A 12,000-nucleotide genomic window follows, 5' to 3' on the forward strand; every position below is an offset into this window, starting at 1 on the left:
GTGCATGGACTGAAGGTAAAGACATACCTATGGTAGACGAAACTAAAGTTCTTAAGTAAGCACCAAGTCACGTTAGGTGAAGCAGATTTTTAGTGTCCAAAATGGTACTAGAAAGGTGAAACATAAAATGTTATTATTGAGAACTATTAATTTTAACAAAGGGGACAGCAGGGGATTATGTTGAAGGCATACCTAAGAGGACCACCTATGGTGATGTGTCTCCCGCACGTGCGCGTAGGGACGCATGGCCGGCGCGCGCCCAACGGGGCAGGGCGCCGTATGTGACGCCGTGCATCGTGAGCGTGCGGAGGACAGGGGACCCCGCGCACGCGCAGAGGGAAGGGTGCTCGCAATGAGAGGATATACAAACCTAAGTGAGAGTGCTGGACACATATTGCAAGTGGCGTACTGGGTGGAAGTGCATTCAAGTGATGTGAGTGACCTAAGGGAGAGGTATGCTCTCCATGGGAGCTGACATGTCACCGGCCTCTACACATGACGCCTATAGTGAACATATGTATATTCTTTTGACTTCACAGAACGGCTGTGGCCTTTCTTTTCATCTCTCTACCCACACGAACTGATGTCCTAATACTGGTCCTCTTAGGTATGCCTTCAACATAATCCCCTGCTGTCCCCTTTGTTAAAATTAATAGTTCTCAATAATAACATTTTATGTTTCACCTTTCTAGTACCATTTTGGACACTAATAATCTGCTTCACCTAACGTGACTTGGTGCTTACTTAAGAACTTTAGTTCGTCTACCATAGGTATGTCTTTACCTTCAGTCCATGCACTTTGTATAAACACATTGCGCAAATCCCTGAGGGGATGGATTTCATTTTATTTTATTTTTGTTCATGGGTGATTCTCATGTATACTCTATATGGAATGCTTGTTTTTTTATTTTTCGTAACAATTTTGTTCATTCTTTTTTCTCCTCTCATATGTATGCAATACATGCCCCTATTATGTAACAATTGTGTACACTATATTGTTGTGACATTGTACCCATTTTTTCTTTTCCTGTTATTACAAATTAGTCCTTGAAGAAAACCCTCAACGGGTTGAAACGTCGGGACAAAATACACATTTCTAATAAAGACGTTTTTTTGAGCACCATTTTGGACTCTTTTTCATGATATTCCTTAGTGTGCCGGAGTATATTTTCTATATTACCTGTTTTTCTCCAGAGCACCTACACTAATTTGAGTGGTTGAGCCAGGCTTTACTCTCGATATAACCATGCATGTGACTGGTACCTATTTAAACACGGACATCTGAAACCAGCCTTAAAGGGATTATATGGGACTCAACTGATGGCATATCTGCAGAACAGGTCATCAATATATGAGATTGGTGAGGGGCTGACACCTGGTACCACTGGCAAAAAAGGTACCCTGCTGATGAGCCGAAATCTATTCTAGCATTTGCCACATATAAACACAGGAGTGTCGCACATTGCTCCGTCACCACTACAGTTTGTTCCTTAATCACCATAGCAGAATTCAGCTGACAGATAAGGGATGAACCACCAATGTCCTGATATTGATGACCTAGTGGACAGAACCATTAAAATTGTCTTCCCGGGATGTAATGAGGCCTGCAAAACTGGCACTATGAGAACATAGGAATACCACCATAACTCAGCTTTCAAATGCCCAGCTGTTCCAGCATTGCAATTGTTGTGTCTGCTGTTCCAGCAAATACATCGTTCACATGACTGCAGCAGCCAATCACTGGCCTCGATGACGCTAATTTATACCGCATGCGACCTCAGTGATTGACTGCAGTGGTCACCTGAAAGATATGCTGCACAGCCACGAGAGGGGGGGGGATTACAGAGGAAAGCTATAGCTGTTTTATCACATTGCCAACTGTCAGGGACCCGCATTACTGGGGACGAGCATTTAACCCTGTAAAGCCTGAGCCCCTGTAACCTTTTGATGGCAAGTTCCTAATCCATTTCTGTGCTATGTGTTCTCATACAGGACCCCGCAAGCAGTGAGTGGCGGCCTGTGCCCCGCAGTGACCCTATCTACATGATGTATGGACATTCCTGGAAGCACAGCAGGCTCACAGCCTCCGGGCCTGACACCGGCACAAGCCGCCCGCTCCCCCTCACCATCTTTTTGCTCTCGGTCCCTCTGTTGGTCTGTCGCGACATTGTGCTCGTCTTCCAGGATCCTCCGCCAAAGGAAATGACAGCTGTCAGCCAGAAAACACCACAGGAACGGGAGCTTCCGGAGCCGGAGCAGCTGAAGGACCTGTGGTGATGTCACGGTCATGTGATCCGTCACGTGAGGGGTGTGGCCTCTGTGATCATGTACGATGAAAGCTGGTGATGCTGAGAGTAGATGTTCCTGTGAGCTCCTCCCCTAGCAACTACACACACACACACAGAGCTCCTCCCCTAGCAACTACACACACACACACACACACACATATATATACACATTTATACACACATATATATATATATATACATACAGTACAGATCAAAAGTTTGGACACACCTCATTCAATTAGTTTTCTTTATTTTCATGACTCTGAAAATTGTAGATTCACATTGCAGGCATCAACACTATGAATTAACACATGTGGAATGAAATACTTAACAAAAAAGTGTGATACCACTGAAGATATATTCTAGGTTCTTCAAAGTAGCCAGCTTTTGCTTTGATTACTGCTTTGCACAGTCTTGGCATTCTTTTGATGAGCTTCAAGAGATAGTCACCAGAAATGGTTTTCCAACAGTCTTGAAGGAGTTCCCAGAGATGCTTAGCCCTTGTTGGCCCTTTTGCCTTCACTCTGCGGTCCAGCTCACCCCCAAATCATCTCGATTGGGTTCAGGTTTGGTGACTGGAGACCAGGTCATCTGGCGTAGCACCCCATCACTCTCCTTCTTAGTCAAATAGCCCTTACACAGCCTGGAGGTGTGTTTGGGGTCATTGTCCTGTTGAAAAATAAATATTGGTCCAACTAAACACAAATCGGATGGAATAGCATGTCGCTACAAGATGCTGTGGTAGGCATGCTGGTTCAGTATGTCTTCAATTTTGAATAAATCCCCAACAGTGTCACCAGCAAAGCACCCCCACACCATTCTCCATGCTTCACGGTGGGAACCAGCCATGTAGAGTCCATCCGTTCACCTTTTCTACAAAGACACGGTAGTTGGATCCAAAGATCTCAAATTTGAACTCATCAGACCACAGCACAGATTTCCACTGGTCTAATGTCCATTCCTTGTGTTCTTTAGCCCAAACAAGTCTCTTCTGCTTGTTGCCTGTCCTTAGCAGTGGTTTCCTAGCAGCTATTTTACCATGAAGGCCTGCTGCACAAAGTCTCCTCTTATCAGTTCTTCTAGAGATGTGAAGGTGTGTCCAAACTTTTGGTCTGTACTGTATATACAGTATAGTAGAATGTAGATGTTCCTGTGAGCTCCTCCCCCTATCAACTCCCCAATATATATATATATATATATACATATATATATATATATATATATATATATATATATATATATATATATCTATCATCTAATATATAAAGCTGAGTGTATGTGTGTGTGTATGTCCGCACAGAAACCCCATGTGACTCAGGGAACATCATAGACTATGTTTTGACAAGAAAATTTAACCCCGCGCTTTACAGTTACTCTCCAAAAAACATGCCTCTATTAAAGTGAATGGAGCTGCGAGCTACAAGCTATTAATAGGACTATGATTGGTTGCTATAGGAACAAAGCACATTCATACATTCATAATATAAGCAGCTTATATGTGATGTGATTGTAACGCCTGCCTGGATCAACAGACTCAGATGGGATGTAATGGACAGGCTAGAGGGAAGCCACTCACCAAGCAGGACCCCCAGGACCCTGAAACCCTTTAATCCCTATACAGGGATTTGGAATTACACAGGGCCCTGGAGATCACTACCTGTGGAAGGCTGCAGTCCGAGAGAGAAGTCGTCAGGCAGGGTCAAACCAGGAATAGCAGAACAGGGACAGAATCGGCAGGCAAGGACGTAATCAGAAAATGTAGCAGAGGTCAAATCTGGATCGGGCAGTGAGGTACAAAAACAGCAGGCAGAAGGGTAGTCAGAAAACACGCAGAAGTCAGCACACAGGAATCAAAAAACAGAATAGGGCGAACCAGGAAATCAGAACTATCTCTGGTAGAGGTCAGCAGATAGGAGGGGAACTAAGACGGGTGTGGTGTCTTCCCATTAGCTGTAGCTGAACGCTGGCAACTTCAGCTGGAAGACACACGCCACCTACAGTCAAGCAGTGGTACTGCAGATCCCAAGATAACCCAGCCCAGTGGATGATCGGAGCCTGCGCCCACCGGTGCCGCTGGCATCGACTCCTCTCCCATCACCAGAACCATCCATGGCAGGAACACGGCGTCTCCTGGCGATCGGAGCAGAAGTTGCTGGAGTGGACTTCGGTGGTGACGTAACAGTAATATGATATCGGTGGAGAGACAGACACAGATTGAGAGACAGACAGACAGGCACAGACAGAGAAAAAGGCACACATGGAAAGAGACAGAGACAAACAGACACACAGAGACAGGTAGGGAAAAAAAGTCAGACAGAGACAGAAAGAAAGTCACACGGCGAAAGAGACAGAGGCAGACAGGGAAAGAGACGGAGCGAGACAGACAAGGAAAGAGACAGAGAGACAAAGACAGATGGGGAAAAATACAGACGGGGAAAGAGACAGACCTGGAAAGAGACAGACAGGGAAAGAGACAGACCTGGAAAGAGGCAGACCTGGAAGGAGGCAGACCTGGAAAGAGACAGACCGGGAAAGAGACAGACCGGGAAAGAGACAGACCGGGAAAGAGACAGAGAGAGACAGAAAGACAGATGAGGAAAGAGACAGACCGGGAAAGAGACAGATGGGGAAAGAGACAGACGGGGAAAGAGACAGACGGGGAAAGAGACAGACGGGGAAAGAGACAGACGAGAGAGACAGACACAGAGATAGAGAGAGAAGGACAAACAGAGAGAGACAGACAGACATAGAGACAGACACAGAGATAGAGACGGACAGACACAGAGACACAAAGATAGAGAAAGACAGAGAGACTGATATAGGCGTTGCCCGGGATAGTAACTGTCTGTCTCTCTCAGTCTCTGTCTCTCTGTCTCTTTCCCTGTCTGTCCCTGTGTCTGTCTGTGTCTATGTCTCTGTATCAGTCTTTCTGTCTCTCTCTATCTCTGTCTGTATGTGTGTATGTCTCTCTCTTTCCCCGTCTGTCCCTTTGCCAGTCTGTCTCTTTCCAGGTCTGTCTTTCCCTGTCTCTCTGTCTGTCTCTTTGTCTCTTTCTCTGTCTGTCTCTCTCTCTCACTCTGTCTCTCTCTCTGTTTCTGTCTGTCCCTTTGCCCGTCTGTCCCTATGCCCGTCTGTCTCTTTCCAGGTATGTCTCTTTCCAGGTCTGTCTCTTTCCCTATCTGTCTTTCCCTTTCTCTCTGTCTGTCTCTTTCCATGTCTGCCTGTCTCGGTCTGTCTCTTTGCCCGTTTGTCTCTTTGCCCGCCTGTCTCTTTGCCCATCTCTCTTTTCCAGGTCTGTCTCTTTTCCACGTCTGTCTCTTTTCCAGGTCTGTCTCTTTCCCTGTCTCTCTGCCCATCTGTCTCTCTGCCCATCTGTCCCTTTGCCCGTCTGTCCCTTTCCAGGTCTGTCCCTTTCCAGGTCTGTCCCTTTCCAGGTCTGTCCCTTTCCAGGTCTGTCTCTTTCCAGGTCTGTCTCTTTCCAGGTCTGTCTTTCCTTGTCTCTCTGTCTGTCTCTTTCCCTATCTGCCTTTCCCCGTCTGTTTCTTTCCCCGTCTGTCTCTTTCCCCGTCTGTCTCTTTCCCCGTCTGTCTCTTTCCCCGTCTGTCTCTTTCCCCGTCTGTCTCTTTCTCTGTGTAATGTTCGGTGCAAAGACAGATCCACGGGACCGTACACCGGAGTCCCCCAGGGAGACTACCAGGAGCGAACCCCTATACAGGGACTGTCTGGCGGCCACCCCAGAGGGCCTAGATGCACAGCAGCCGAGACACGACAGGAATACGGGTAAGCGTCCTTAAGATGTCCGTGCAGGCTAGGGAGGCTGGTCCAAGGATAGAAGTAGGCTGACGGCAATCAGGACAGTGGAGCGGAACTGGGTACAGGTGCCGACTGGTGGTCACAGACGGAGTCCGGGATCAGCAAGGGTGCAGACTGATGATACCGGGTGGAGTCCAGAACCGGCAGCGGGTACAGGCTGACGGAAGGTGATAGGATTCACAGCAGAGCGTCACCGGGGAATCTCCTGGAAGACCGGTGGGCTGGACACACACAGGCTGGCAGTCGAGATCTGTGGGCAGAGACAGGGTTAACCGGAGTATGTGACACAGAGGGACCTGAACACCTAGCACAAGAGACAAGGCTACTAGTACACGTTGAACAGGCACCGCCCACATGGAAAAGGAAGTCTTATATACCCTGTACCTGTTATCAGCCATATCCTGTTTCAGAGATGCTGGCCCTCTAAGAGAAGGTGAGGGAGCGCGCCCGTGCCCTAGTGCAGAGCTCCTAGGGGGAGCAGGAGCAGCAGCCGCGGTCAGAGCGCACGGGGACCGGATCGGTGAGTGAGGAGCGGCCCGACATAACCAGCGCCATGATGAGCGGCGCCGTGGACCCGGGAGCGTGACACTCTGTCTCTGTTTGTTTCTCTGTCTGTCTCTCTCTGTCTCTTTGCCCGTCTGTCTCTTTGCCCGTCTGTCTCTTTGCCCGTCTGTCTCTTTGCCCGCCTGTCTCTTTGCCCGTCTGTCTCTTTGCCCGTCTGTCTCTTTCCAGGTTTAACGTTTAAACGCTTAATCCCTCCCCGTCCTGTGATTATTATACTGCAGCAAATGCAGAGGTTCTCCGGTCAAAACAAGTAAATCACCTTTTCTAAGGCCACGTACACACAATAAGTATTCAGTGAGTTTTTTACCTCAGTTTTTGTAGCTAAAATCAGGAGCGGTAAAATCAGAGGAAAAAGTATAATAGAAGCATGGGCACCACTTCTGTATTTTCTACCCACTCCTGGTTTTGGCTACAAATACTGATGTAAGATACAGACCAAATACCGAACGTGTGAATGTGACGCCCTGGCCTATCAGATTGTCACAAGGGTGCCGTGCAATCTGCCCTTCTGCATGGTACCCGCTTCTCCTTGGTTGCGGGTCCTGTCAATTTGGTGTTGCTGCCAACTGGTGTACAAAAATCCGGAGTTACACTCTGCACCACACCCACCAACCACCCATTGGGCAGCCTGAGGGGAATAGGGCCACCCAGATGGAGGGATGGAAGAGGGAGGGCAGAAATGTCAGAGTTGAGTAGTAGTTGAGCAGTGAGACAGCGGTGACAGGACAGTTCACGCTGTGGAGCTGGGCTCATGTACCCTTCCCAGGTGCCAGGCATTGGCATGGCCAGAGGGAGCTGGAACCCCGGTCTCAGGGGGTAGTGACAGGGGGCACGGTGCTGCTACAGAGAGCAGGACGGCTTCCTTGTGCTACAACCGGGCAGGGGCCAGGGCACGACAGGGTACGCGGACCCTAGGCTGGGAAGAAGCTTCACGCACCCCAGTAATTCACCCGACGGGAACGGAGTCTTCAGGAACTGTTCCCCACCCGCTCCAGAATCAGGGTACTAGCGCAACAAGGGGGATAGGACTTCCCAAAACCGTCCAGAAAATCCCAAGCCTGAACTCTGAGAGCAGGCTCACCTTGGTAGCCATGCAGGTGAGTGGCACCCGAGTAGTCTTAGGCGAAAGGGATCCACCAAGTTACACACAGTGCCAAGGGACAAGGCTTCAGACCAACCAGCAAACACCAAAGGGGCATGGACTCAGCGTGCACAACCAAGAGGAACAGGGCATTCAAGAGTTTGGTTTACCTGGTGTCAGCGTCAGTGACTTTGGACTGTGTGAGTACCCGATATCCCTTCACCCCCAACGGGTTCCCCACTCCATCCATCACCTGGCCCTGGGACACCAAACCCCCTATCCACGGAGGGGTTAAACATCCTGCTGCTTCAACATCGTCACCGGGCTCCCCAACAGCAGCGGTGGTCTCTCACATTACCACGCACTGTGGGTGGCGTCACGAACATTATCCCATTCACCACCCAAAACAATTCCCCCTTTTTATTTCCTAGGTAGCAGCGCGACCCCGCCTCGGATCCGGAGACCCCTCGAGCCACTGTGGATCCGGGTCCAAGCAGCCCGTCAGCTGTCGCGGGGTCAGCACATTAACGTGGCCTAAGGATAGTGATAACTTATTCATCAGTGGGGTGTGATTACTGGGATCTGCACTGATCGGCAAAATAAGCAAATTTTACCCCATTACACTGGAACTCGTGTCCGACTTGACCCCTGATCCATTCATTCCCTCAGGCTGCGAGCGCTGTGCTTGTTTTTATCTGGCTGCCCCAAAAAAGATGAATGGAGCTGCGGTCATACACCCCACCTGCCGCTGCAAAAAGTTCCTCAATCTTCCGATCGTTGCGGTTTCCACTGGTCTGGTTAGACCGATCAATAAGTTATCACCAACCTAACCTGTGGATCGGTGATAAGTTGTTTTCACCAAAGACCCCATTACTGCAAAATACTATAATTGTACATCCCAGTTATTGTGCACAATATAGATGTGCAGGACCCGCCTGTGTTTTACAGTCAAAGCAACACAATAACGGGGATAATGCTAATGGGTGTTTATATTTAGCTGTAAGGTGGGCCCCTGGAGTCAAATCCCCTGGTGGGCCCCAGAAACCCCAGTCCGACCGTGCAAACAACTATCCCCATCATTTCATCTTCCCATCTCCATCCCCCTCCGTGGACACCTCGGGGGTCACAAAACCGGGCAGGGAAACCCGTGACTAGAGTTGAGCGCGGTTCGCGGTTCTCCAGTTCGCGGCTCGAGTGATTTTGGGGGCTGTTCTAGATCGAACTAGAACTCGAGCTTTTTGCTAAAGCTCGATAGTTCTAGATACAGTTAGGTCCAGAAATATTTGGACAGTGACACAATTTTCGTGAGTTGGGCTCTGCATGCCACCACATTGGATTTGAAATGAAACCTCTACAACAGAATTCAAGTGCAGATTGTAACGTTTAATTTGAAGGTTTGAACAAAAATATCTGATAGAAATTGTAGGAATTGTACACATTTCTTTACAAACACTCCACATTTTAGGAGGTCAAAAGTAATTGGACAAATAAACCAAACCCAAACAAAATATTTTTATTTTCAATATTTTGTTGCGAATCCTTTGGAGGCAATCACTGCCTTAAGTCTGGAACCCATGGACATCACCAAACACTGGGTTTCCTCCTTCTTAATGCTTTGCCAGGCCTTTACAGCCGCAGCCTTCAGGTCTTGCTTGTTTGTGGGTCTTTCCGTGTTAAGTCTGGATTTGAGCAAGTGAAATGCATGCTCAATTGGGTTAAGATCTGGTGATTGACTTGGCCATTGCAGAATGTTCCACTTTTTTGCACTCATGAACTCCTGGTTAGCTTTGGCTGTATGCTTGGGGTCATTGTCCATCTGTACTATGAAGCGCCGTCCGATCAACTTTGCGGCATTTGGCTGAATCTGGGCTGAAAGTATATCCCGGTACACTTCAGAATTCATCCGGCTACTCTTGTCTGCTGTTATGTCATCAATAAACACAAGTGACCCAGTGCCATTGAAAGCCATGCATGCCCATGCCATCACGTTGCCTCCACCATGTTTTACAGAGGATGTGGTGTGCCTTGGATCATGTGCCGTTCCCTTTCTTCTCCAAACTTTTTTCTTCCCATCATTCTGGTACAGGTTGATCTTTGTCTCATCTGTCCATAGAATACTTTTCCAGAACTGAGCTGGCTTCATGAGGTGTTTTCAGCAAATTTAACTCTGGCCTGTCTATTTTTGGAATTGATGAATGGTTTGCATCTAGATGTGAACCCTTTGTATTTACTTTCATGGAGTCTTCTCTTTACTGTTGACTTAGAGACAGATACACCTACTTCACTGAGAGTGTTCTGGACTTCAGTTGATGTTGTGAACGGGTTCTTCTTCACCAAAGAAAGTATGCGGCGATCATCCACCACTGTTGTCATCCGTGGACGCCCAGACCTTTTTGAGTTCCCAAGCTCACCAGTCAATTCCTTTTTTTCTCAGAATGTACCCGACTGTTGATTTTGCTACTCCAAGCATGTCTGCTATCTCTCTGATGGATTTTTTCTTTTTTTTCAGCCTCAGGATGTTCTGCTTCACCTCAATTGAGAGTTCCTTAGACCGCATGTTGTCTGGTCACAGCAACAGCTTCCAAATGCAAAACCACACACCTGTAATCAACCCCAGACCTTTTAACTACTTCATTGATTACAGGTTAACGAGGGAGACGCCTTCAGAGTTAATTGCAGCCCTTAGAGTCCCTTGTCCAATTACTTTTGGTCCCTTGAAAAAGAGGAGGCTATGCATTACAGAGCTATGATTCCTAAACCCTTTCTCCGATTTGGATGTGAAAACTCTCATATTGCAGCTGGGAGTGTGCACTTTCAGCCCATATTATATATATAATTGTATTTCTGAACATGTTTTTGTAAACAGCTAAAATAACAAAACTTGTGTCACTGTCCAAATATTTCTGGACCTAACTGTACGTTCGAGAACGGTTCTAGCAGCAAAAAGACAAGCTAATTACTAGCTGGCTTTCCGCTGTAATATTGTAAGTCACTCTGTGACTCACACTATTATGAAATTTCAGTGTATAGTGTGCGGGAACAGCGCATTCAGATCACTGCTGTTTGGATAATGGTGATCGCCATTTTTTTTTTTTCCTTGTCTTCCTTCCCTAAGCGCGCGCGTGTAGTGGGGCAGGCCAGCATGTCAGCCAATCCCAGACACACACACAGCTAAGTGGACTTATAGCCAGAAAAGCAACAGCATGTGTGATAGGATGTCCATGTCACATGTCCCTGCATTATAAAAACGGACATTTTCCTCCAGCACGCCATTTTCTGCCTTCTGCGTCTTGGTGTCAGTCACCGATGGCATAGCTCCTGTCTCCGATACTGCTGTGTACGCTCTATACACAGCGCTATACAGAATAGGGATAGAAGTTTCTATTAGTCCTTGTAAGGGCTAATACCGGCAGGGTCAGAGCCATAGGTGACAGTCAGGTCCGTGAAAACAGATTTTAACAGCTACACAAGATGACAGCGTCTGTGTAGCTAAGGTCAGGGATTTCCTTGCTGCATTTCCCCATTAGGAGAGATAGAAAGAGAGGCTTCCTTTCCTCTACCCAGACCCACAACCCTGCCACTGTACCCTCCTGCCCTTTGCACACTCAAACTCATTGTTACTAAGCCATTATACTAGCAAACACTGAGCAAACTTAGTGGCATCCTAAAAGTGGCTGTTGGACTTCCATTAGTGTCCCACTGGTGCAAATCTATGTGCAGCACCTCTGCATTGCACACTCAAACTCATTGTTACTAAGCCATTATACTAGCAAACTATGCTGCCAGTTTAAGGACCGTAGTTGCATTGTCAGGGATAGTTATTGTTGTTTATTCTGCTGTTAATAAAGATAGACCACCGCTGCAATCTACACCACCTCTCAATTTTTACTACCACATTTTAAGTGCACAATCTTGTCGCAATCAACATGAGTGGCAAAATGACAGATGCTGGTGGAAAGGGGAAGAGGCGTGTTGGAAAAGGAAAAAAAAGGGTTTGTCCGTGGGGAAGGTGGCAAAGCTCCATTAACATCTGCTGAAGATAGACCATCTTCCAGCAAAAGTAAGATGTCTACTACTTACCGTGGACAATCCGATGTGCTCCCTTTTTTACGGACACGAACAACTGGAACAGAGGTAGATGATGGCCAAAAAAAGAAAATGCTTGAATGGATCTCAAGTGGTCCAACAAGTGCCCTCTCCTCCACCTCAACTACCGCATCCAAAAAACACCAGTCCTCTGAGTTGTCATCCCAA

At 47.6% G+C, this 12,000-nt stretch overlaps 1 protein-coding gene across 2 annotated transcripts in view; it reads right to left on the reverse strand.

Annotated features, from left to right (window-relative positions):
- The window catches only part of TRAPPC3 (trafficking protein particle complex subunit 3), a 59,778-nt gene extending 57,477 nt beyond the window's left edge, over positions 1-2,301 (reverse strand). Inside the window, exon 1 of one of the 2 annotated variants that reach the window (XM_075334065.1) lies at positions 2,127-2,301. In XM_075334065.1, coding sequence (XP_075190180.1) covers positions 2,127-2,168 — 42 coding nt within the window. In that variant the 5' untranslated portion in view covers positions 2,169-2,301. The remainder of the gene's footprint in view (positions 1-2,126) is intronic. The other variant, XM_075334066.1, reaches the window with a different exon arrangement.
- Between the last annotated feature and the right edge of the window lie 9,699 nt (positions 2,302-12,000).

The sequence above is a fragment of the Anomaloglossus baeobatrachus genome, chromosome 2 (genome assembly GCF_048569485.1).
Source record: "Anomaloglossus baeobatrachus isolate aAnoBae1 chromosome 2, aAnoBae1.hap1, whole genome shotgun sequence".
In the NCBI taxonomy this organism is placed as follows: Eukaryota; Metazoa; Chordata; class Amphibia; order Anura; family Aromobatidae; genus Anomaloglossus; species Anomaloglossus baeobatrachus.